Source organism: Artemia sp. Qi Xiang Cuo, chromosome 9 (genome assembly GCF_049724085.1).
Source record: "Artemia sp. Qi Xiang Cuo chromosome 9, ASM4972408v1, whole genome shotgun sequence".
Classification (NCBI taxonomy): domain Eukaryota; kingdom Metazoa; phylum Arthropoda; class Branchiopoda; order Anostraca; family Artemiidae; genus Artemia; species Artemia sp. Qi Xiang Cuo.
The window spans coordinates 3,374,905-3,401,766 of record NC_142802.1 but is presented as its reverse complement, the minus strand read 5'-3'; the positions used below and the strand labels follow the sequence as shown (position 1 = coordinate 3,401,766).

Genomic DNA, 26,862 nt, shown 5'->3' with positions numbered 1-26,862 from the left:
GAATCAACTCGATTTTTCTTAAATGCCTAACTTTTTATGCTTCAAAAGCAAAAAAAGGTTCCAATTCAGTTTAGAACGGAGGGGGGGGGGACAAACTTTTAAATTAAGATACGAAAAAAGGTACCTATTGAAATTTGGAAGGGAATTTTTTTAAATGAGATTACATAAAAAGGTATTTTTCAAAATATACAGGCAACAACTGTCCCCCCCTAAGTACCGCTCTTAATGGGAAATTAAAGAAATTCTGCCTTGAAAAGAGACTCCCCTGTCAAAATCTAAGAAAAAGTTGCGTTTATAAGAGTTTGGACGTTACCAAATGTTTTGGTCTGGCGGCAACCTAATCACAAACCCCAAGATTTTAAATAAATAAAACAAGTTGTTAATTTCGCTCCCAAACACAGCATAAATATATGTATGAACATTAGCAAAAAGTTTCTCCAAAAATGATACAGATTAAACTGCTCATGAAAAGATTTTCCCTTGCAATAGTTTCAGTTGCTTTTTGGCATTCAGTTAGATCACAGTATATGTATGGTCTATAGTTTAATGGTGATGTGACTAGTTAATAATGGGAGGTGGGAAATGCATTGTTGTTGGCTGCAAAAGCAGTGGAAAAAATCAGCGCATTTTGGGGATATCTTTGCATAGCATTCCTGCAAAAAAGTAAGTAAATCTAGCTTAATTTGTCATAGGCTATTCAGGTAGCCTAATGTTTGGTAAAATTCTACTTTAGCTACTTTTGGCTATCTTGGAAAAGGGGATAAATTTCTACCAAATCATATTATTGAGTTAGGAATAAAGTGAATACACCATTTGATGCCTTTTTATGCTGATTACAAATAGCCTATAATAATCATTTCTATCGGAAATGAATCTCAGCCCCTCCCCCTATATATGCCAATTCAGGGTTAGGTTAGGTTGGGTTAGGTATAGCCTATATAAAGGCGGGGGGGGGGGCTGAAATTCATTTCCAATAGAAATGCTTATTATTTTTGTAATCAGCATAAAAAAAGGCATCAAATGATGTATTCACTTTAGTCCTAACTCAATAATATGATTTCATAGAACTTTACCAATTTCAGTTTACAAACATAAACAAAAATGATGAAAATAGTGGATCTTGACACATTCTGATTGGCTCTAGCCTAATAAAAAATCATAGACATTGAGTTCTAGAGGCTAGAACTCAATGTCTAGCCCAGCACCTTGTCTAGCATGTCTAGCTAAAGTGCTGGATTTTACTTGTGAATCATCATTGCCTAGACATTGGATTCTGGCTAGACATAGGATTCTAGCTAGACATGCTTGTGAACACTGCTTAGATGCATGAAATGGTACTTTTTGCTTTTGGCCATTAGGGTGCCTCCTCCACACCTTCTATTCTATCCTGTATCCTGTCTTATGATATCAAAGCAAGTAAGTCTAAATCTTTTATATGGGGCTAGCCATGCTTCCTGTAGGCATATTACATCAATTTTGTAATCAAATGCAAAGTTTTTTAACATTTATGTTTTTATGCTTGTTGCTGATTCACAGTTCCTTGAGACAGCTAACATATAAATTGGGCGAGTGTACTTTCAGTTGTAGCTTTGGATGCTTTCTTTTTTTGGTTCCTTGAATTCTGTTGGGGTTACTTTAAAATTTATAATTTGTTCTATAATGTTGTACAGGCTATTGATTTTTCCTTCAACAGGAAGTGAGCTTATGCCAAATACTCTCGTTTTTTTGCAATTTCTTTTATTATCTTTTTTACCACTGTTTTTACAGCTCTATGATTTCCTAATTCTTTGTCTCTTGCAATTGGAAGGAACTCTTCTTTATTTACATAAAATGGCTTGGTTTTTGACAGTTGTTTGTTTTTAGCTTGTGCATAAGACTCTTATGTCTTTTTACACCTATGTCATGGGTTTCTGCTATTTCTACAATAATCTTGTTTTTTCTTCTTTGTGGGCAAGTAGTGGATGTAGTTCTATGGTTACCTTTACAGTTGACACTATGATATTTTGTGTTTCTTGTTTCCATTGGCTCATTTTTTAATGGGCAGTCTTTAGATTGAGGATATTTTCCACATATAAGACAAGATGGTTTTGGTGACCTGCAGACAACCTTAACACTTAAGTTTCCTAGTTTTGTAGTTCTCAATAAGAATTTCTTGGAGTTCTCATTTTAATTATGCACTATTAATAGTTCATTGTTAAATATCAAGTCATATTCAAACTTGTTTTCATTCAGTATATTTTTCAAGCTTTTGATAGTCATGCTGTGGTCAGAGAATTGCTTGCTAAGCTCTGTATTGGTTATGTTTATGCTGTACTGATTTTTTTTTGTTTTTTTGCTTTATTTTCATTGTTAATATTTTCATGTCTCTTAAGGATTCCAGGTGTGTTTGACACTGTTGGGGACAAAATCATAATATTTTCTTCTCTGCTCCTTTTATTGTTTATGGTATTGCTAATGTTTAATGTACCTTCTGCCTTTCCACAGGGCACTACTTCACCTATATAGCTGTCTTATGTTTTGGAATTCTCATACATCTATACCCAAAGGTTCTCCCCCTGCAAAATATGTTAACTAGGATTATTCTGCATATTATTAAGTAAGAAATGTTTTCTTAACATGTTTCCTTATGTACTGCTGGAAACCTAGGCTTACACCCTTCAAAATAACCAGATGAAGAAGTATTGGATTTATAGTTTAGGCTACTTATTAAAGATGTTCATGGCTAGTCACAGGACTATAAGTTAAAACAATAAAGCCAAACAATACACTGAAATAGATTTCTAAAATGATGGTAGAAATTATAATTTGAAATGAAAGATAGTAACTTAAATTACAAATATAAAACAAAAAGCACAAAAAAAGACTTTCTAAGGATATATGCAGCAAATAACTCCAGAAGGTGAGGTAAAATTCTAGTTTAGCTGCTTTTTGCTATCTTGGAAAGGGGTTAGGTCAGGAAAATGAAACTTTCAGGAATGTGTCTACAGACTAAAGTATGCCTCAGGAGTGTATTTTGAAGTACCTGCCTGCACTTCTTCTCCCTCTAGAGGGCAGTGACCTTTGATGGCCTGTATAGCTCTTAGTATTATGAAAGTGAAACCCTGCAAAACAAATCTTCTGCTTAAATGAAGTACAAGACAACTATTTTCAGCCCCACAACTTTGCATAATCCCAATTTATGAGGTTTCAAAGATATGCAAATGCATTTCCTAAATTTTGGAAAAAATATTGAAATGTCTTAAATTTCTACTCAAATAACAGGAATTGCATTGTCAGAAGTAAATTAAGATAAAAAGAAAATGATAACTGAAAATTATGTTAAATGTTGTTTTGTCAACAGGTGACCTGTCAAGCAGGCAAATTTCTGAGACTTAGAAATTAAAAGAGAGGCAACATGGAAGCTTAGCAATACCTTCCCAGGTTATGTTTATGGCCCTAGATTCATTACTGAAAGTTTCATTTTGCAAACCTAATCCCTTTCCAAGTTAGGAAAAAGTAGCCTTGTGTAGAGTGCCTTGTGTAGGATTTTCTAGTGTTAAGATCATGAAAGCTATAGGTTTTGATGTAAATTGATATATTTATCCAAGAATTTTCCTTTTTTTAGGAAAAATAATAATATTATAACAATATTATGCTGTGAAGGAGGCTTTTTGTGCAATCCTGGAAATCTGCCATTATTATGTAGATCTCTGCTTATACAAACAAAATTGGGAAGACCTATCATGTAAAGCTTCTCCCAAAACTAGGTCACTAATTCTAATTGATAGCAACTTTCTCTTTATTTAAAATTAACTAGTCAATTTTATTTAAAAAAAAAATTATTCTGATATATAATTGACAAAATAGTAATATAACAAACAAAATAACAATCAGTGAATAACTTCATTATTAGCTTTTAAAGTTGCTGCATTGTTTAGAGTAAGCAAGAGATAAGCACAAAATAAACTCAGAAACCTCAACTTCTGTTTGTTTTCGTACAATGTTCTACCTTATTAGTGTTTTGCAAATTTGACTTCAGAAACCTCCCTAATAAATTGCTGAAATGCAAGATTTGTCCTGTTGAAAAGGTGTTTTTAAGCCTACTTCTTAGGAAACCAGCCAAACCCTTGTGTTTAAATTTTGTTGTAAGGTAGGCTAGATGTTCTATATGGTGCCAACAGTATAAGTAAAAATGTTTTCATATAGCCCAAACTTGGATTATTTTATATACTATATATTTGACAAAAAATTTACTGTTTTTTTGTTTTTGTCAAGATCACATTGTGACTTCAGTGAAGAGTATTTTAATGCAACACTCTTTTCAGGGTCCTAGAATGGCTGACTGCTGTTCACAGGACTGATCTCTTGCTGGTGAACTCAGTTGATTCAATTGTCAGGAACAAACATATATGCTCAAAGCATTTCCCAGAAAGTTCTTTTTTTGAGCAAAGTGCATCAAGTTTAAGACCTTGGCTCAAACCAGATGCTGTTCCTTCTATACTTGACTCAGCAGGTAAGCTAAGTTCATTTTAGTTTGAATAAAGTTAATTTACATGAAGGTACAATAAGGTCAGTTTAATTTGATTAAGGTTAATCCCAAGTTCCTTATAATAAATTCTTGTAATTCATGGGTAAATTTCATAACTTGTTTTGTCCCTTCCTCTACCAGGGGGGGTGGGGGTCATGTCATCTCTAAAGACACAGTTATTGTACCTTTCAACTTACAGAATAAATATGATATAATATTATAATATTTAGTATATAATATTTATGCTTTGCTTTCAACTACACAAAACAAAATGTCGATCTCAAAATTTGATCAGACAACTTTTGGGAAAAATGGTGCGGAAGAGGGGCTAGTTGCCCTTCAATTCTTTTGGTCACTTGAAAAGGGCACTAGAACTTTTCATTTCTGTTTGAATGTGTCCTCTGGCAATATTCTAGGACTACTGGTTTTTTGAAATTATCCCTTGGTAAAAAAAAGAAACAAAAAAACCCTCATCCCTGCATTTCTTTTAGTCAAAAATACAAAATTCCACATATTCCATATTTATGCTGCTCTTTCAACTATACTGAACAAAAATAGCTATCTCAAAATTTGCTCGAATGACTTTTAAAAAAAGCTTGGGAGGGTGGCTAGTTGCCCTTCAGATTTTTGGTCACTTTAAAAGGGAACTATAACTTTCAATTTCCAGTTAAATGAGCCCCTTTGCAATATTCTAGAATCATTGGTTCATTATGAATGAACGATCTTAACCCAAACCAGCCAGTCATGACAAAGAAATAAAGAGAGATTATGCAAGCCTTCTGAAATCTTTGTTTTGATGTTGGCTGAGCACATTTTCTTTAACCCTGATCATCATGTAAAATTGATGATGCCAAGGCCATTTCAAATGACAGAGATTGTACTCAATGGGCAAGGGAAGCTATTGAAATTAAAAAACGTATTTGTAAATGTTTCAATAAATACATTTTATATAATTTTTATCCAGTTGCTTTGGTGCTTTTGTCGAAGTAACTCTATTAGTAACAGCAACCCAAGTGGTCTGCTGTGACAATTGTAGTTTAGTATTGGCATTTTTTTTTTTTTTTTTTTTTTTTTTTTTTTTTTTTTTTTTTAGTTTTCTAATCTTTGTTTCTTTTACTGAGAAGATGACTCGTTTTTATAAAGGTGAAATATCCGCGTCGTTTTGGTTTTTTGTCTTTTCACTACTGGCCAAAGTCCCTTTTATTCTGTTTTCTCCATTGAGTTTTTCTCCCTGAGAAAAACAAACAAATAAAGGTGGGTTCTCTGATATGTCAAATCTGAAGTTGTGATTTGTTTTTAGATTCATTGACGTTTTGGGGGTGTTTCCCCCTTTTTTCCAAAAACTAGGGCGATTTTCTGATGCCTGTAGCCTTTGATTGGTACCATTAAATTTAATGAATATTAAATATCTAGAATCATCATAAGAAGCCAATTCTTTTAATAAATCTGTTGATATCAAATTCTTTTTCTTGGAACTTTGGTTACTATTGAACCACATCACTCCTTGCTTAAAGTTTGTAACCAAGGACTGTTTGATTAGAAAAAAAGGTAAGGGATGAAATATTAGACCATTAAGATCCAAACTGGCAGTGCTGATCTCCGTTTCATGGCCCTTTAGCCAGGAAGTACAATGGGGGGTTGAGGACCAGTCATCCTCTGCTTTCACACACCCTTTATGATTACCTTCTCCAAATTTCTCCATGTACCCATTTAAAGCTGGATCAACTCTGGCTGAGCTTACAGAGTCAAGCCACTCACCCTCAAACAAAATATCCAGTCACACCAGGAATCAAACCCCTGCCCCTCAAATTAAGATTTCCCAACCTAGCTCGCTAGGTTGGGAACAAATTGATAGACTTAAAGACTTTAGTTAAGTGCCTGATTGAACGCAAATATAAGAATGGTGTTTAAATTATGTACAGCACTTCATTATATATTGTATTATCTTACATTGTCTTTTTTCATTACAGAGCTTGGAGTTAAAGATGCTTCTTGTGGAACAAGCATATATGGAGACAGTAGCCATGCTTTCAACATGATGCAAATTCAATTCGTTGCCTTGGCTCATCAACTTCTGTCACACCCACAAACACCCACCAGTTGGCTGCAGCCTCTAAAAGAAGTATGCCTTGTCATTCAACCAAGGGATGCTGGCAACTGTGACATCACAGAAGCATCAACAAAGGGTAAGACCCATTTTTTTCTATAACCTTAGCATCCTGTGAGTTATGTCTAAATTAAAAACGGTTAAGAAAAAAAGAAAGATATTTCTGGTGCCTGAACGTTGAATTTCTGATAGTAATAATCCAATCTTTCATTGTTTTTGTTGATGAAGATGCTGATACTTGTCCAGCAGCAACCAGAGAAGTGATGAAAAAATCCCTTAGGAAGGACTTCCTAAAGGTTAATCTGGTTAAAGCTGTGAAGGCTTGTAACAGCTCGGTACAGAATTTTTCATCACAGTTTAACCCACAATATCACAATATAACAACACATATATATATACATATATATATACATATGTATATATATATATATATATATATATATATATATATATATATATATATATATATATATATATATATTATATATATAATGTTTAAATAATTTTAAAAATTAATATATTATAAATATATACAATATTTAGGCTGTGCTATATTGGGCTTGCTTTTCGATGCTTTACTTTTTATCCTACAGAGAAGAATTGGAAACATAATAGTTGTAAAATTGGACTTTTACAAAACTGATACATCTTGGTATGGGGAATATTATTGTGTATGTACTCTAATTTTAAAAACCTGTAATCCCCTAAGAGCTGCATCAAAGCAAGAGTGATGACTAGGAGCAATTTTGTTTGTTCAAATTGATACTTTACAACAGTTATTATGGCATGAAAAACGCATAAAGTAATTGCACAGTTTCGATCGTTTGGATACAAATTTACTTATGATGTTTTCTGCTTATCTGGAAACTAGAATGACGAATGGGAAAATGAGGGACTGCATGCTTGTTTTGAAAACTGTATAAGGATTGTCAAGTGCTTTCCTTTTTAAGCTTGCAATGCGTTTTTATAGCACAAAAAAAACTAATGGTCCAAATAGTCCGAATTTTTTTTTAATAGTCCAAATAGTTCAACTCTTAATTGCTAGAAAATGGTATCAGTGGACAAAAGTCCTTTGTAGCGAATAAGATCTGATTCTGGAGCACTTGGCCCGTCTGAATTGCCTACGATTACCGAACCCAGGATCTCCAAAGTAAAATACACATCTCGAAAAATTAATTTCGTAAAATTATCAGATTACAGGATCAGAATATTAAGCACTCAAAAAAGTGCATCGTAAATCTTAAGAATAATGTAAAAGCGAGAACCCTAGCATGCAAAACAAAAATTGAAAGGGATGCTTTATAGGAAGCTGAAAAGTGTCTGAATGGGATACTCTTATCTCTGTTTAAGATCACAGAGCTAAGGTTAAACATCCTTTTACAACAGAAAAAAACGGCAGCTTAGGCCCTAGCGTACCCTACTCAACCGCACCTTTCAAATACCTACTGTTAGGAATCTACAAATGTATTTGTTTAAAGTACATCGGGTAGAGGGTTTTAACGAAAATGTATTTTTAATGCTCCAGCAAAGAAGCGTCCAAATCGTTGAACAAGATCCCTATTGTACCTTAGCAATTGATGATATGGCTCTCAGGAGTTCTGTCAGGTTGTCAGGCTCTGTCTTCATAACCCTTTTAAACTCAAATAAAATTCCTACAATGCATTTTTGTTTGCATATTTTAGTTGTTCATCCTCTTAGGTAATTGTCAAGATTCGTACCTGTCTTGACTTGAATCATAAGGTGAAAACGGCTGTGAAATAAAATCTTTAGCTGATGAGCTTCCAGGGGTTGGCTCCCATGATTTCAGGAATAAAACATCGTTAATTAGTTGTTGTTTTTTTTTGTTTTTTTTTTAGGGGGATGGGCTATGGAGGGAGGGCCAGGGATCAGATCCCATGATATTTGTAATAAAATGTTAATAAGTTTTTAGTGGAGGGGGGTCGGGCCATCGAGGGATGGCCAGTTGTCAAATCCTTTGATTTTTGGAATGAGGTATCGTTAATAAGTTTTTTTTTTTTGGGGGGGGGGTGGACCATGGCGGGAGGTCCAGGGATCAGATCCAATGATATTTGTAATAAAATGTTAATAAGTTTTTAGTGGAGGGGGGTCGGGCCATCGAGGGATGGCCAGTAGTCAAATCCTTTCATTTTTGGAATGAGGTATCGTTAATATGTTGTTTTTGTTTTTTTTTTTTGGGGGGGGGGAGTTTGGGACATAGGAAGAGGGCCAATTACCTTTGTAATAAAATATCGTAAATAAGTTTTTTGAGTGGGGGGTCGAAGACGGGCCATGAAGGTCAAACCAGAGGTCAGTTCCCATGATTTTGGAATAAAATATCGGTAATAAGTTTTTTTTTGGGAGGGGAAGTTCGCGCCATGGAGTGAGGGCCAGGGGTCAGCTCCCATATTTTAGAATAAAATTCTCTTAGTAAGCTTTATTATTGTTATTTTTTTTTTGGGGGGGGGGGGTGTTGGACCATGGTGGGAGAACCAGGAGTCAGCTCCCATGATTGATCATCGGTAAGCTGTTTTTTTTTGTTGAAGGGGAGGGGGACCAGGCCATGGAGGTACAAGTGTCAGCTTCCATGAGGTTATAATAAAATATAGTTTTTTTTCTTAGTGGGGGTGTGGGTCAAGCTTATCGTATGTTTGAACTATTTTAAAAACCGTCGCAAAAACCTTATTTGCCCCCAGGGCATGAATTACAATACTTGCCCCGGGCTCCTGAGGGTTGGGTTGAGCCCGGAGTTTTTGTTATACTATTTTGAACTTATTTTAATAAAATGGCTATATAAAAAAAATAATTGGATGGATTTGGGGAAAAGAGGATGGGCCTGGGGGGGGGGGGCTAGTTGCTCACCAGTCAGTTTTTATTCTTAAAAAGAGAACTAGAACTTTCAATTTTCAATCAAATGATCTCCCTTCGAAGTTTATACGACCATCTCTTCCATAAAAAACTTATATACCCCCGGGGCATAATTTACAACACTTACCCCCGGGTTCTGGGAGGCTATATAAACTGGTAGAGTTTTGTCACATGATCTTTGGTCTATTTTGAACAAAATGACTGTCTCAAAATTCGACCGTACACATTTGGGGAAAACAGGGTGGTGGGGGGGGGGCTTGTTGCCATCTGATAACTTTTAACTCTTAAAAAGGGGAATAGAACTTTCAGTTTCTAGTCATTCGAGTCCCCTCCGAAGCTTATATGAACATCTGCTCTGTAAAAACCTTATATGCTTCCGGGACAAACAGGGTGGGGGGGGGGTCTAGCTACCCTCTGATCTCTTTTGACTCTTAAAAAGTAAACTAGAAATTGGAATTTTTAATCAAAGAAGCCCCTCTGAATTTTATATGGACACTTCTTCCATAAGAACAAAATATGCCACAGGGCATAACTTACAACGCCTGAAGGATTGTGTCGACCTCGGAGTTTTTAGTATCTGATCAACAAAATTGCTATCTGAAAACTTTTATCAGATAAATCTGGGGAAAAAAGGGTGTGAGGGAGCTAGTTGCCCACCGATTACTTTTGATTCTTAAAGAGGGCACTAGAACTTCAGATTTCCTATTGATTGAGCCTCCTCTGAAGTTTATACGACCACCTCTTCGAAATGAAGTGCTCCTTGGAAAATAATAAAACAGTGAAGCCTGATGGCCTTTACTATAGGCAACGCTATGGCGTTGCCTCTGTTGTGACGACCATATAATTTAACAAAATTTGAGAAAATAGAAAATTGGACTGGAACTCTACTATATATCGATATTTACCTTTACTACACTATGTACATGGCAATTATGGCAACTGTATGTTAGGGTATGACCTTTAAGCAGTTTTAAAGCTGTATTACATGTACCAAAAAAAATCCCTGATCATCTATTAAACAGGCATCACCAGGTTATTTCTCCTTTTTGTTCTCTAGTTGTCATCTCTGTGATCAAAAAATTAATGGCAAAATCAGCTTAATTTTTTCAATCGTTCTTGTGAAAAAGTTCACAATTTTCTGAATACAAGGTGCAACCACATTCATAGGTTGACACTGGTCTAACCCTTAAAGATGAAAGGACATAACTTTTTGAAGGAGGGTGGGATAAAATGCAGCAAATAGTGTTCTGTCTCAAGTATGCTGTTAAAAAAGCTGTCCCCTCTGAGCGCGTGCGAACGGGTACTCGCAATCCCTTATGGAACGGGTACTCAGCCTTCCTTTTGGAAGGCTGATCCTAAGGTGAAGATGGCCTATCAAAAAGCTAAGTTCTGGCTACACTTGTGGATAGCCTGTGATCGTCCTTCTTCTGGTGCAGTCCATCAAATAAAGCAGAAAACCAAACGAGAGTACAAGTATTCCCTGCGTAGAGCGAGACTGAATGCCTCGGAATGGTCCCTTCGACAAGAAATCCTGGGATCGTGTTATAAACAATGTTCACCTCCAATTAATTCCCCTCTTTAGCTATGTGATTTCGTTTCCCATTATAAAAATATTTTGCTTTCATTTAATGTTAATCGCCAAAATCATTTTACAAAGCTGGTCAACTCATTCCTTCCAATTCGTATCAACCAATCTCAAGTGCTATCGGTTGAATCTGATGTAAGCAAGTGAATAAGTCTGAGTCTCTCAATAGTGACGGTCTTTGCTTCAATTTTTTCTTGCTTATAATTGTCCTGCACTACTGAAGCATTTGCAGTTATTGTTCCAGATGTGCTTGGCACAGTCCATTGTGCCAGAAAGTTTTTGTCCAGTTGTATATCTTCCATTGTTAAGAGCGGTAAGGACCCCACTGCTTGCTCTATTTAACGTCCTATCACTGTGTCTTGTTTTGTTAGTAAGCTATTTCAATATGTGCTGCTACCGGCCATTAAATCCAAGTGCGATTTTACGCCCTTCGAGCTTGCTTTTAAAAAGGTATGTGCTGCGTTCAAGCTCACCATATTGTGGATCGGCTAATGAAACAAACTGTTGCTCAAAAAAGTTTCCTGTATTATTTGACCGTTGATATATCTAGTGTTTTTGACAATGTAATTCAGTCAAATGCTTTATTTTCTCTTGCAGCTTCTGGCGTTAACCTTTCTGTTGTTTCCGTGCTTAAGTATCTGTATGCTAATTCTTCAGCTAGGGTGAAGTGGAATGGTACTGTAGGGGAGCATATTTCTGTTAAAAACGGCGTTAGGCAAGGTGCCGTGTTATCTCCGAGTATATTTAAATGTGTTTTAGCTTTGTGTCTCCGACGTCTTCAACCGTCAGTTTTTTACAATGATAGTTTAAGCATTAGCCACTTTTGCTTATGCTGATGATGTTCTGCTTCTTAGCCGGATAAAACAAAGTCTAACTGCAAACTTTGACCTGCTTTCAGCCGCACTGTCTGCACCAGCATCGCCTCTGCTTAAGTTCTTCAAGTATGCCATGTTCAGAAAGTATTAAATGGTTTGGCCTATCTTTTCCACGTCACTTTCGTCTACTTGCTCCGCTATTACGTCCAGCGTGCTGAAAAGTATGCGGGTTGGTTACGGAAAAATTTCACCCAATCGTGGTCGGTACAACAAAAGGACTTTGCCATCTTTATTTTAGTTTTTGTGCTCCTGCTGTTTTTTATCTTTCTGGTTTTGCTTTCCTCCTTCGGAAAAAGGATAGGAAGAAAATACGCTCAGGATATTTTAAGCGTTGTAAATATCTGCTGCGTCTGCCTCGGTGGTACGGGAACCATAGAGTCGTTTCTAAATTTTACATCGTTGATGTGCCCTCGCGACTGAAACAAATATCTGCAGATCTATGTTTTAAAACTCAGCAAATGATTGGTGTTTTTGAACCTCTTTGGCCATTTTTAGAATTGAGTTAATTTATCTCTGCTGTATTATAGAATCGTATGTTTATGGTTGTTTTTTTTTTGTATTTTGTTGTTGTTGTTTACTCCACAGTTTTTCATTGTAATTCGTGGGTTAAAAATAAATATTATTTTATTATTAATGATATAATGTCAGCTGTTGTCCACGATTTACCCGGGGAGGAGTTTATTGAAACAATCTTAGGAGGAGTATGAAGGTACGTTTACATTTCTAGCTATTTGGAGGAAACTTTTCTTAAACTATTCCAGAAATATTCTGCTAAAAGTGAAATAAGTAGATATTAGAGAGCAAGGGCGTATCCAGGATTGTTGTTTGAGGGGATGCGGGAGGGAATCTACCAAAAAAAAACTCCAAATATGCATCAAAATTTGTTTTGATGCAAATTATGTTTTTACGAATCGTACTAAAATTTTGGAATGAAGGGGTTTCAAACCCCATACACCCCTTAGATACGGCGTTGGTGAGTAGGTTTCAAATAACGATAGACTTTATTTCTGTGGTGATCTAAAAAAAACGCAGTCAAAATTAACTGTTAGGATGTATGTATGTATGTATGTATTTCCAAAAAAAGCCATCGGGCTTTTTATTTGATTACCAAAACAAAACATAAACAGGGTTCGAACTCGCCTATAAATTCCAATAAATTCCTATATTTTAATGCACTCCTATAAAATGCTTATGTTTTGGCTAAAATCCTATTATTCCTATATTTTCGGCTGAAGAGCACCAAGAACATTGCTCATGATTTGCAATTTTCACTGGCTCTGCTTGTAGACTGTGCTGTCTTTCGGTGTAGATCGATAATTAATTACAACTGTTGAGCTGTTTGAACTTAACTAATGCTTTGTGTTAGGATTAGTAAGCTGCTTCTGCCTGGGCTATGCTGTTGTGTTGACTTAATAGCCTATGTTTTGTTTTTTTGTCATGTTGGGCCTGTCCGAAATGAGCGAAGATCAGTATATAGGCTAGTAGTCTCTACTTAATGAGGCTATGAGTCCTCGTGACTTATGCATTTCCTGACTGACGCTGCAAATGACTGATGCGAATACGGCCCAGTTTTATACATATCCACATTTTTTTCTTTTTATGGCCTTTTAATCGCGGGATGCTATTCTGCAGGTGATGCTTGGTAATTAAGCATAGGGCCTACCAAGTTCAATAGTTCATGGCTTGCTAAGACGGATTGCAGCGGTGGAAAGATTGGCGAATGATGTAAGACTGGGAACGACCAGTACTCGTTCTTTTGCAAACTGTGCTTGAAAAATCTTGGTTGCACAGCTGGGGTTGCTCAGCTAAACCAACATATGCGATCGGTAGAAGACAAAGCCGCAGTTACTGCTCACCTTCATCCACTACAGCTTCACCTGACCGGACAATCTCGAGTTGATTAAACAACCAAGGATAAACCATTAGTTGGTACAAACATGTTTTGTGAGCGTGATGCCGCTTATAAATCTGAGTTAATATGGGCAGTTCAGACGGTACAGAGTTCCATATCTGCTAACTCTTCAGACCATATTGTCGCAACCTTCCCTGCGATGTTCCCCGGTAAGATCCCCGACAGAATGTCTCTATGTGCGAAGAAACTCACGTATCTGATCACCGATGCGCTGCATCCTTAATCTAAGCAAATGCTTGCGAAGGACATTCAGTCATATTTAATACTAGAATATGACGAGACAACCAACAACGCTGGTATGAAAGAGTTGCAGATACATGTTCGATATTGGTCCTCATACGAAAACGAAATTCAGAGCAGATATTTATGCCCAAGTTTTATGGGCCACGTGACAAATGATGACCTGTATAGGAAGATTATGTCAGCCATTGACCAAAATCAGCTGCCACTTGAAAAACTGATCACGCTTGGGAGTGACGGACCAAACGTCAACAAAAGCGTTTGGAACAAGTCCAATGACGAAAAAAGAAAGTGACGGGAAAGGAATGTTGAATATTGGTACTTGCAACATCCATATAATTCATAACGCTTTCTTGAAAGGTCTTCCGGTGTTCGGAGAAGAAAGTTCCGACTTTGTTATTCTTGTGCATTCATTTTTTGACGGCTGGCCTGCACGTTGTGAAGACTATCGAAAGTTCTAAAAGAAAGTGGGAGTGCCAGAGAATTCTTTCATGAAGCATGTCCCAAGCCGCTGGCTGACGATCGGACGTGCCCTTGCTAGAATCATGCAGCAGTGGCCGGCAATCTTAGAGTACTTCCTGAACTTCGTGCCGAGAGATAAAAAATTGAAGAATCTTTTTTTGTCCACTCCCAAATTTCTGAAGATTGTGGCTTATATCAAAAGTGCGACGATGAAGGCCCAACTCAAGTTTGTTCTAGCCTCAGCAGAACTGTTCATGAGTTTCGCCCAACTGTTCCAGAAAGAGGAGCCTCTCATTCATGTTCTGCACTCAGAGATCAAAAGACTAGTTTTGGTGCTTTGTGGACGGGTCTTTACTCCAGATTTCGTGACCGAGACTGAAGATTTCTCACCAGAAATGTTGAACCTTGCTGAAATATTTGCAGAAAGGCCCATAGTTTCAGAAAATATGGAACGAGCTTTCGGTGAGAAAGCAACACTGAAAGACAAGGCCATTTTCTATGTCAATGTGCGAAAACATTTTATAGCGGGTATTCGCCATATTTTGAACAAATGTCCTCTGGAAAAGGATGGTTTTCTAGAGGTTTTACGCTGTTTGAGTACGATCAACATGAAGGATTCAAGAAGCATTGCAGACGTAGTGGTTGTGGCACGCGACATTGCGATTGGAGTAAGCTCAGACGTCGCCCAGGCTGAATGGCTACTTTTGCGAACGGAAACTGGACCCTGTGAGGACGTTACTCGGATAGATCATTTATGGAGCCATTATTTTGGACTGGTGAATGAGCGCAGGGACAACAAGTACCCGGAACTTACCAAGCTTATCAAAGCGGTGCTGACGTTGTCGCATAGCAGCGCAGATGTTGAGCGTGGGTTCTCGCGTTCTGGTAGTATTCTCGGTGAAGACCAGGCCTTGATGTCTGAATGCATTCCGGATGCGAGACTCATGGTATATGACACATTGAGGCTTTATGGAGGAAAACCAGAACGGTTTGTTATTACAAAAGAGCTGTTGAATCTTGCACGTTCCGCACGGTCTCGGTATCAAGAATATATGGATGAAAAGAAAAAAGAAAATCTGTCCAAAAAGGAGAAAGCAGCTTTCAAGGAGGACAGCAAGCGGAAGTTGCAGGAGGTCCACGACAAAAAGAAAGAAATAGAAGACCTGGAAAGCAAAAGGAAAAAACTTAGAGCATCAGAGCAAGAAAAGAGAACAGTACAAGATACTCTACTTCAGGAAGCGACCGACAGAATGAAGAAGGCTGCCGAGTCTAAGAGTTCCATAGACATTGCCCTAGCTGTTTCTTTGCTCGAAGCAGCTTTGAAGTCCAGAACAAGTGAAAGAGAGCAGATGGTGGGATCTGTGAGAATGGAGCAGTCTCTTGCAAAGAGAAAGACTGACCTCAAATCGAAATTGATGCCCAAGAAGCAGCAAGAGAGATTCCAAATATTTTACCTGTATCAGTCAATCGTTGGCACAGTATGTGTATCTGATTTTTTACTGTTATTTACTATTTGTACAATTTGTATTTGAAATAAAATAAATAAATAAATAAATGCAAAAACACAGGAAATGACCAATTTTTCTGAGCAGGCATCCAGCGTCATCTACCACAGATCTGATCCCGAGGACTTCCGAATCCTATATTTGGCCTATATTTGGGCCCGGGAAATCCTATAAAAATAGGACAGAGCCTATAGTTTGAAACGAACCGACCTGTCCGAACCCTGCATAAACATAACAAAATGTACATAAACATAACAACAACATAAATATAACAAACATAACAAGATGTTTAGACTTTAGAGTCTAACTTAAGGTGTTCGACCAATTAAATTTTCAGGGAGAAAATTACAAAACATGGTTGAAAGGCACTGTATTTCATTTTTCCTTTTTCCTTTTAGTTGTTCAACAAGAGATTCACGGAGCGTTTGAATCAGGGTCGAACTTCAAATATGCACTTGGATCTAATGGATTGGTAACAGATGATGGCCATAAATCGAATGAAAATTCGCTTGGTAATGCCGATGTAGTGACAAACTTAGTTGCTATACAGTCTATGGATCTCCTTGATAACTCTATCCAGTTTGAAGGTGGTTATTTTTTTAAGTTCATTTAGAAAAACAAAATACGACATCCAAGATTAAAAAAGCTCTGTCATTTTTAGCCTTCTTTTTTTCATTTCTACTAGTATCTTTAAGAAAAATGTAACAACTTTTAAAAAAAAGCTGAAATTTACAAAAATCAGTGGATGTTTCGTAAAAAATTCCTTTGTTGACATTTGTTCAATATATACAGTATCTTTAGCATATTGGCATTTATGTTAAATTTTAAAGGATTGATTATTTTCTGCTACATCTTGAAGGTCACTGCCAGTTTCTATAGCAAGCGCTACTGTGAAGATAAGTCTTTTATTATATCCCTGTGTAGCATCTACCCTAGTTTTATCATTTTCATCAGTAAGATTTTGTACTTCTACAGAATAATTGGCCGATCAAACAAAAATAGGACTTGCAAAATGTTTTCATTAGATCACACTTGTGGATAAAATCAAAATTATCCACGACTACACCCATTTATTTAGGCCGATCGCCACCGTGGAAACAATGGGGTAGCATAATAGCAATGCCACTTGGCAGCTTTCATGGCCTAATGAAATTTGTTGGTGGATTTGGCATCTTTCGGAATTCTGTTGAATTCTGCTGCTGGCAGTTTTGGAACTTTTTCCATGCCTGGCCGCTCGTATTTCCTCAAGTGGAAAAAGTACAAAATTCGTTTTGACCAATCAGAGTCAAGAGTGAAATCGAAAATTTTCAAACTAGAAAAGGTGGAAGTTTGCAACAGCAGTTCTTCTTTGTGCACGAATTTTCAATGATAACATTCCACAGGAATCTGGAAAATGTTATCAACACATGTCTTAGTAGTATTAGCCAATTCATAAATTGGCCTAAGTATGGGGAGCTTTTTTTGAAGAGCAGAACTCTGAAATGCACCGAAGAACATAAAACAATAAGCTAAAGTAAGCTGTTATGAAGAACATAAACGATTAAGCTGATGTTTTTGTAATCAGAAACTCACGAGGGATTTTCCAAATCAATAAAATTTCAATTTAGTTCGACGAAGGACCTCTTAAGGCAAGAAAGTTGGGTTCTAATTTAATAAATCAGCAAATTAATGGAACAAAAACATCTATGTAAAAATATCTACTGAATTTAAAAAGCCTACAACCGAATTTCGTTGAAACATATATGGGCCACGAAATTTTGGCAAGGAGTAAGTGCTAAGACTGACATCAATTTAACAATTTGTAAACATTTTCTCGTGATCTGATCGAATAGTTTTATTTTATTCCTTTTTTGGGCAAAAGAAGAACCCCCCCCCCTCGACGATACAGATCCGGGCTATTTCTTTGGGAAAAAGAAAAATTGTGCTGCGAAAATGCGCTTTTTTTATGTACCTCCTGTTATGAAAATCTCCTGACTGCTTCTAAAGACTGGACCTTTCTGTACTAATATATTATAGTGTAGATGCCCGGTGTCGACTTTTTATACAACCGTTAGAGGACTTTTCCTAAGAAGGTGGGGGCTCTGAAAGACCAATAAAGCGCAGTTTTATGCCACTATTTTGCAATTTTTTCTGGGAAGGTGGTTCTTCATACCAATCTATGGAGAGGAAAATTTTTGCTACCCTTCCAGTGTTTGGGTATCTTTATCAGCACAAGGACTGGTATCTCGGCATAAGCAAAAGTCAATTTCGGGTCTTTTTCAGGCTTCTTCAGAGCGGCAAACAAAAAGTAATTTTGTTGCTATCGCCTAATAAGAGCGACTCTATTGGATTGTCATATTTCAGAAGGAGGAGAGTAAATAGAAATCGCACAGGTCTTGCCCTGTCCTTCTCCTAGGTCACTTTCAACAAACCTGGGCCAGTGGAGTATCTTCTATGAGTTCATCTTCGAACTTCGAGAGGAACTGATTATTTGGTGCGAGGCCTTACACGAGGCAATTTCAGTAATGCTAAATTCGTGCAAAAAGGTGAAGAGTTGACATTTGTGTCCGTATTGAAATTAGTTGAAATTTAAACATTAATTCATGCCACTTTATCCCTTCGATTCATGTCGAAAATTTTGTGTGAATTGCGGTTAGGGCAGTGCAGACAGAAATAGCAGCCCTTAAGATTTCATCACATTCAAGAAACGGGCGTGATGTTGTGGTAAGCTCACGTCTTTGATTTATGACTGCAACCAGACTAGTCGTGCCAAAATTCATATGGGTATGGGGTGCGGTGATTAAATTTGTGCTTCAGGTAAGGTTGGATTGAACCACACTGTATTAACTGTAGTATAGGGTCCGTACATGCACGTGTGCAGATTTTTTTTTGGGGGAGGGGAGGTAGTGGTCTGAGAGGTTAAATATGAAAGAAGGTGATATTTAAACTAAACGAGGAGTGTTTTAAGGATCCTGGGATTTTTGATGGAGGGGTCTGATTGGTCTAGAGACGCTCCCTCCCTTTATATTATCCTAGGCCCTGCTACCTGTTTTTTTTTTTGTAATGAGTGAAACCTGCTACACTGCCGGATATCAACTCCAGAAGTAGAAAAAAATTAGAACTAGACATAGAATTGGGAAACACATTTTTTGAATAAAAAATAAGTTTGATTAATTTTGGAGAAATTTAAAAATGAAAAAAGGGTTTTGGAACTTACACATATTACCGAAATATTAAGACTTATTGTATTTTTACTGGTTTTTGACAGAATTCTCGGATGTTTTTTTGTTATTTTGGTGGTTAAGATCCCCCTCCCTGGCCAAAAAAGGAACCTTTTAAATACATACTCTGGAAATGAACCTTGGCTTTTGTCTGAATTAGCAATTAGTCGGGGCTAGTTTTCAAAGTATATACATCTAAAACATAATTTTAAATTAGAAACGTCTGTTTTGAGGAATTACACTTGAAGTATAGAACATCTTGGTAAGGTTTAGTTCAGAGTCATTGGTCCATTTTTAAGCTCCTTGTTCTTGACGGGAGTCTACTTTGATGTCCATGTGAAAAGAAGGTGAGACCGGATCCTTATGGAGTCGAGTTAAAAAATATAAAAAACATAAATTTAAAAAATCTTGTTTTCCGGCGAAGCATTAAGAAGAAATAGTAGAATTAAATAGGCAAAATATTTCTTAATCCTCATTAAGAAGTGGCTAAATTTGCCCCAGCGGACTGGGGAAAGAAGTTGCCAAATCAATTTAGAACTAAAACAAAAATATGAATTTCAGCGATATGATTTTTATTGAAGTTTCCAAAATATGCCTTCGATAAAAACGAGATGAACTGTATGTATTTATTTTGATGCAATGGCTCTTGGACGTTTTCTCTTTTGAAGTTGAGTCAAAAAATTTAAGTGCAACATAAGATTTACACTCTTTCTCTTCATAAAGTTACATTTTCTTCTAAGCAAAGTAGTCTTCACTCCCTTATTTCTTTAAGGAAAGACTGAAATTGTGTCAAATAACAAAAGTCAGTCTCTCATATACAGGTCGCTGGACGGAGCAAATACAAGAACACAATTAGTTTTCCGCTCACTCACCTGCCCAGTGAAAATGATAATAGAGCTTTAATTCCAGGATCTGATCTCATATCTGAATTTGAATCTCACGGAATGGAAACGGTTGATGTCAAGCTAGAAGAGCCCGACGAAGAGTCTCATCCTATTGTCTTTGTAGAAACAGGCGTAGTTGATTCGCTGCAAACCGATTTTCCTGATACCTCTGACCAGATTGAAAATGGTAATGTCTTGGTCTATTTCTGGGTTTAGTTCTATGGGATTTTATTTAAATATCTTGCAACTCAGCTGGGTAAATTTTTTGCAGTTCATATTATTGACTTAGAAATAAAGTGAACATACCACTCAATGCTTTTTTTATGCTCTTTACAAATATAACAATTGCTTCTATCAGAAATACAAATTTATCCACCCCCGTCCCTTAATGATCAAATATATACCCTGAATTGTAACCGCACAAAGAAGTTATCAACGCTAGTTAAGCTATTGAAAAGTGGTTGAAAACATATCACTAGTTTATAAATAATTTGTTCAAGACCAAAAATATTTATTTATAACAATTCAAACCTCATTTATTAGGCAACTCAATATAAAATGTTTTCCTACCGTTTTAAGTTTTTCGAATGCCATCGACAAAAATAGCGCTGAATTTTGCCATTCGAAACCTTACTGTGGACAATTCATGATATAGGCCAATTCCAATTCAGGGTAGCCTATATATTTGCACATTAGGGGGTGGGGTGGGTAAACTATAAGTTTCAATACAAGCGACTATTTATTCATAAGGACCATAAAAAAGGCATCGAGTGGTATGTTCACTTTATTTGTAAGTCAATAATATGAACTGCGATAAATTTACCCTCAGCTGTAGTCAGACAGTTTATCCCTAAAGTGCAATATAATAACGGAGCTAAGGGTAGTTTAGGTACTTTTTTGAGCGACCATATATCTAACCAGAAGCTGCTCGAAAATACGGTTTGATCCCACCATCCAAAGCTCTAATGAAAGAAAATTTAGGTGGTTAGGTCATATTTTACAGATGAAAGATAGTAGTCGGGTAAAAATCGTCTTTTTTGGTCGTTCAGCTGGACTCAAATGAAAAGCGGGCGTTCTCTAATAGTGTGGGAAAATTTTCCGAGAAAAGATTCCACTGAAGTTTGGAATTTTATCGTACGGCTTGAAGTGGTTACACCGATATGAAGGAGGAGTGTATGAAGCTGTGTTGACTTCAGGTAGCCTTATGCAATGAATTGTTAGTAGTTTAGGGTGGCGTACGTGGTCCAGTAGTATCATGTTTTATTTTTTAAGGTGGGTTTGCATAAAAATAAAGTTATTGATTGAAATGAGGGCTGATAATTTGCCACTGGGCCAAAGAAGATAGTTTATCGGGAGAGAAAGTTCAAAGGCTGGTCCTTATTTTTGTCCCATGTGTAGAGGTTTAGATGAGAGCGTTTATCACTTGATTTGTGAATGTGAGGAGCTGAGTGACTGGAGACTTGGAGTGTTTGGTAGGGGGGGGGGGGGTTATGATTTTGAGTGGTTAGTAAGAGTGTGTACGGATGAGTGTTTTATGGGTATCAGAAGCTTGGCACGGTTCCTTCGTCTCGCGATGAATCATAGAAGTAGATTTCTGTAGTATTAGGTTAGGATTTGTGTAATTTCTTTGTATTGGTTCTTTGTTTATATTTTTTTTTTTGCCATGGCCTTTGAGCTTTTAGCGCAAATAAAATCTATTCGATTCATGACTGTTTTAAAAATGAAACACATCAGAATTTGTATATTTGGCGAAAAGCATCCTTTAAAATGTTGCTGGAAACTTGAGGATTAAAAAGTGGGTCATAAGTGTCAAGTTCAAACCACGAATATGTGCTTTGACTCCATTTTATAAAGTGACAATAGAAAAGAAAGTTGAAAGGACAAGGTCACATTATCCAAGTGAAAGATATCTGATAAAAATTATCTTTTTTGGTTGTCCAGCAGAACTCTAATGAAAAACGAACGTTCTCTAATAGAGTGGAAAATATTTCTGAGAAAGGAGTCCACTTAAGTTTGGAACTCGATCGCAGGGCTTGAAGTGGTTATACCGGAATGAATAAGGAGCGTGTGAAACTGTATTGACCTCAGGTGGCCTTGTGTAATGAGTTGATAGTAGTATAGGGTGGCGAACTGGTTCCAGTGGCATCATGGTCATTTATAAAAAGGAACATATCAACATCAGTATATTTGACGAAAATTATCCAAAAAAATGTCACCGGAACCTTAAGGATTAGAAACTGCACCAGAAGTGTCAAATTCAAACCACAAAGATGTGCTTTGATTCGAATGTCTAACGCAGTAATTGAAAAAAAAAGTTAAGGGAGTAAGGTCGCAGTATCTAGCTAAAAGATAAATAAAGTCTGATAAGAAATGAAATTAAGTCTGGTAAAAATTGGGTTTTTTTGGTAGTCCAGCAAGACTCAAATGATAAGGGGCAACAAAATCACATGTTAAATGATGGATAAAATACACTATTAAGTAACCATGGTGTCTTCCCTTAAGAGATACCCCCGTGGCCCCTGAAAGGGTTGTGTGTATTTTTTATAAATTAAAAAATGATATAAAACATAAACTATAAAACTCTGTCAATTTCTAAACAATAGCTAAAACTATTTGAACAATTTTGACTTAATGGACACTGTATCCTGCTCCTCACTTGAAAAGCTTGACTTTGTAATGTTTCTGTGTGCTGGGGCTGTAATGTTAAATGCTTTTAACTTTTGAAAGGATTTAAGAAAAAACTAATCCGGACAAAGCTTACTTTAAACGAATTTAAGCCCTGTAGAACTCTGAAGTGTTTAAAATTCAGTAACGACTGCCTTATTTAAACACTTTTTTAAAAACAAACCGACGAAGCCTCCCCCCAAAAGATGAAAAGGAAAATATGAAATGGAAAATTGAAATAAAAATATGAAATGGAAAATGGAAATAAAAAGATGAAATGGGAATGTGGAAAATATGAAGCCCCCTCGCAACCAAAAAAAAAAGACGAAATTAAAAACTGCCATATTGAAGACAAAACCTAGATACCACTTTCCTCCAAAAATGAATAAAAGTTAAATTCTTTCCGGTTGCAAACTCAATAAAATTTTCGAATTATTGATTTAGGTCCTCATGAATTGAGTTTACACAGCTCATGGTGGATTCCCACACTTTGCACCCTTATGTTTTGCGTATTTACCTGAATGAGGAGAATGTCATTCTAAAATAAAAATAAAACCATTTAGTGTACCTAGCTTCATATGTTCGCAATAAGATTTGTTGGGCGTTCCAGATAACACAAGGAAAGATGCTCAAACTCCCTATCTCTCAGATTTCGACTTCAGTGGAAAGTGAGGATGAGGTTCTCTTGAAAACTAGAGATATGGTCGAGATAAATGTTAAGGGTATTAGGATAGTCTTAAGACGAAGTCACTTAGGTGAGGCTCAGAAGGAGACTGATCATCTGGGAAGTCAGATTTCTCAACCAGCTCGTATTTGGGACTGTCATATCCAATTGTGGTTGCCTTACCACGGCATAACCATCTCCAACTGTAATCCATGAGGAAATCACTCCCCCATCACCAGTTTAAATTTATTCTCCCTATATCTGTACTCCGTACTCAGTTATTCCCGCTACTAATTTTAAAGTCTACTGTTATGGCAGAGTTCCCCTTCTAGCTTAGGGTTGGTGTTATTTGTAATATGTGAGAGGTTAGGAGGTTTTGGAGTCATACCCTCAGAACTCCTGGCTCCTGGACGCTATTAAAATCCCAGTATAAGAATTCGATGCTTCGATACATCAGTCGATACTCAACCTTTTTATCTTTGTTCTCTTTCTTTTCAGATGGTACAAAATCAACCAACTTTCTTAATACTTTTACAAATGCAATAGATGAGTCCAGTATATCCTTGCAGAGTGCCGCAGACTATGAGTTGCTTTCTACTAAAGACTCAATCAATGTTACAAACACAGAGCTGGCTCAGGTAATTTTGAAATCCGAGGATAATACCGAATTTGAGGATGAGAACAGGGCTGAGGTTTTGTCTTCATCGTTAGATAGTTTGAAAACACCTGAGGAGACTTCTATGGATCAAGAGAAATCTCTAACAGCTGATGAAATATCTGATGAATACATAGGAAGTATATCATCCATCAAAGCAATGCTAAAGGGCCATGATCTTCCAAAACTGAAAGTGACTTATTCAGAAGACAAACAGAAAGTTTATCAATGCTGCTATTGTAATTTATGTTTCTCGAAACCATCTCATAGAAGATCTCATATTGAGTCGCACAACGTGAAGATCAAATGTCCAATATGCTACATTGAATTTTTTTCACATACAGTAGTCCAACATCTTGTTGATATCCACGGTAAAAACAGAAATACCAAGAGAGTAGCTCCCAAAGGAAGTATTCCGAAAATGGCAAAATCTCTGTTGAATGGCTTAGAACTCCCAGAATTGAAAACTGTTTACGATAAAAAGCTACATAAGAACGTCTTCCCTTGCTGTTATTGTTCAGATGTATTTTCTTCTAAAACAGAGAGGAAGAATCATCTTGAGAATCATGATGTTAAAGCACAATGTCCCTTGTGTCTTAAACAACTTGCCTCCCATAAGCTTGTCTCTCATGTGAAACGTGTGCATGTGAAAAGTGCTGCAAATAAACTGAAAGATTTTTGTGAGCTGTGTAATGGATTTTATCCAGATTTAAGCAGACATTGCACGGAAAGGCATTCGAAAAGCTCAGTTATTCGTCGGTTTTGTATATATTGCGAAAATGCTTCATTTGCAACTTCAAAAGAACTATTAAATCATTATGAAGCGAATCATGATGACGAAAAACTAGCCTGTAATATTTGTGACGAGCGTATCTTTTCATTCCAGCAGAAAAAACACATGATAGAACACAGGCCTAGGACAAAGAAGTTGTGTCCACATTGCGGGAAACTTTTTCGACGGGTTAAAGAGCACATAATGATCGTTCATCAGGGGCAAAAAAGGCAACCCGTGACACCTGTGCAATGTGATCAGTGTGCTAAGTTCCTTCACAGTAAACAGAAACTACAGTTTCATTATTTGTCATTTCATAGTCCTGATATAAAATGTGACACTTGTGCTCTAAAATTTGGCAGCTTAAGAGCTCTGAGTCATCACAAGCGCAAGTTGCACAAACCACAAGGTGACGGTAATTTGAAAAAACGAAATTATAACCATAAGCTAACAAAAAATAATAAAATAATGGTAATGGTACATTGTGCTGTGTGTAAAAAAGATATTGCTAGCGTTAGACTATTCGCTCATTTAGTTTATCATGTATGGAAGGAAATAGGACATATATATGATCGTCAACTACAGTTCGTTGAACAAGATGTAGCGTGCCCTACATGCAATGCACAATTTCAGTGCACACACCATTTAGCTAATCATATGACAAGACATCTAGATCCAGCAAGAGTCTATGAATGTCCTTGTTGCTTTAGAACTTTCAAGAATGCAGGACATTTCGATCTTCATAAGAAATTTTTTTGCAAAAACCTTGATGAAATAATCGCCTATACAATGCAATGTAGAGAAAAGAATCAACAATGTAAAAATAAACTGCTAAGACAACGTAAAGGCCTTGGTATTGACGCGAAGTGATTAAACATTCATTTCTTTGTTTCCAAATCCAAATTAAAATACCTCTGCTAATTTTTACTTTGGAATTGTATAAATTGGTCTGAAATATATGTGCCTTACAAAGGCCACTCTGATCAAGTCTACTTTTTACTTCTTTTCCATGTGTTTAGTATCAACTAACTTGATTGACTCGGCTATACGGAAATAAAATAAAATGTCAAATTTTTATACCTTCATTGACGATACGGTATGGTGTTTGCGTTACTTTAGACTACGCTCTAGCGTCGCCTGTAGTAAAGAGCCACAATCTACAATGTATTGTTTATCTTTTTTGTTATCCTATTTTCCCAGAGCCCCTGTATATGGAATGGATGGTTGTAGAAACTTCAGAGAGGGTTTATTTGATTGGAAATTAAAAGGTCAAATGTCTTTTTTGAGATTCGAGAGTGGTATGAGGGCAACCACCCCTCCCTTATTCTGTTTTGCAATTACCCTCTTAAACTCCAAAGACATCTAATCAAAATTTTACCACTTTTAGATGTATTAACAACCATTTTGTTTGCGAGGCACCACGAGCTAACTTTATGGATAACCCTCCGTGCTAGTGATGTTACGCTTGACTCATTTTCAGCGCAAAAAAATGTTTGTGTCATCCACAAGGATCACGAATCGTACTCTCTCTTATATACCATTTACTACGAGGTCGTTGATGAAGAGAAGAAACAGTAGCGGACCTAGAATCGACCCCTGGGAATATCCAATTTTTACAGGTAGACAGTGCCATTTGATGCCATCGATCTCTACATACTGATAACGATCTGAAAAATATGATTCAAACCACCGGAGCGAAACTCCTCTTATTCCATACTACTACTACTACTACTAACAACTCATCGCAGCACCAAGCCGCCTGAGGCCAACACAGCTACGCACGCTCCTCCTCCACCCCAATCCATTCATAGCCTCCTTTGTTACATCTATACACGGAGTTCCCATATCCTTTAAATCTTTCTTTATTACCTCCTCTAACCCAAGACAAGGACAACCTGCTTTCCGTTTCGCCCTAGACGGTTGGCCAAAAAAAACAATCTTGGGCAATATGTCATCCTTCGTCTA

At 36.8% G+C, this 26,862-nt stretch overlaps 1 protein-coding gene across 1 annotated transcript; it reads left to right on the top strand.

The window, feature by feature from the left end:
* The first annotated feature begins 355 nt into the window (after positions 1-355).
* LOC148948238 (uncharacterized) lies at positions 356-26,036 on the top strand. The gene is made up of 6 exons (XM_089094237.1): positions 356-663; positions 4,305-4,492; positions 6,478-6,693; positions 16,457-16,645; positions 20,168-20,329; positions 23,969-26,036. The coding sequence occupies exons 1-6, from the start codon at positions 569-571 to the stop codon at positions 25,765-25,767; spliced, it is 2,649 nt and encodes an 882-aa protein (XP_088950363.1). The 5' UTR covers positions 356-568; the 3' UTR covers positions 25,768-26,036.
* The last annotated feature ends 826 nt before the right edge of the window (positions 26,037-26,862 follow it).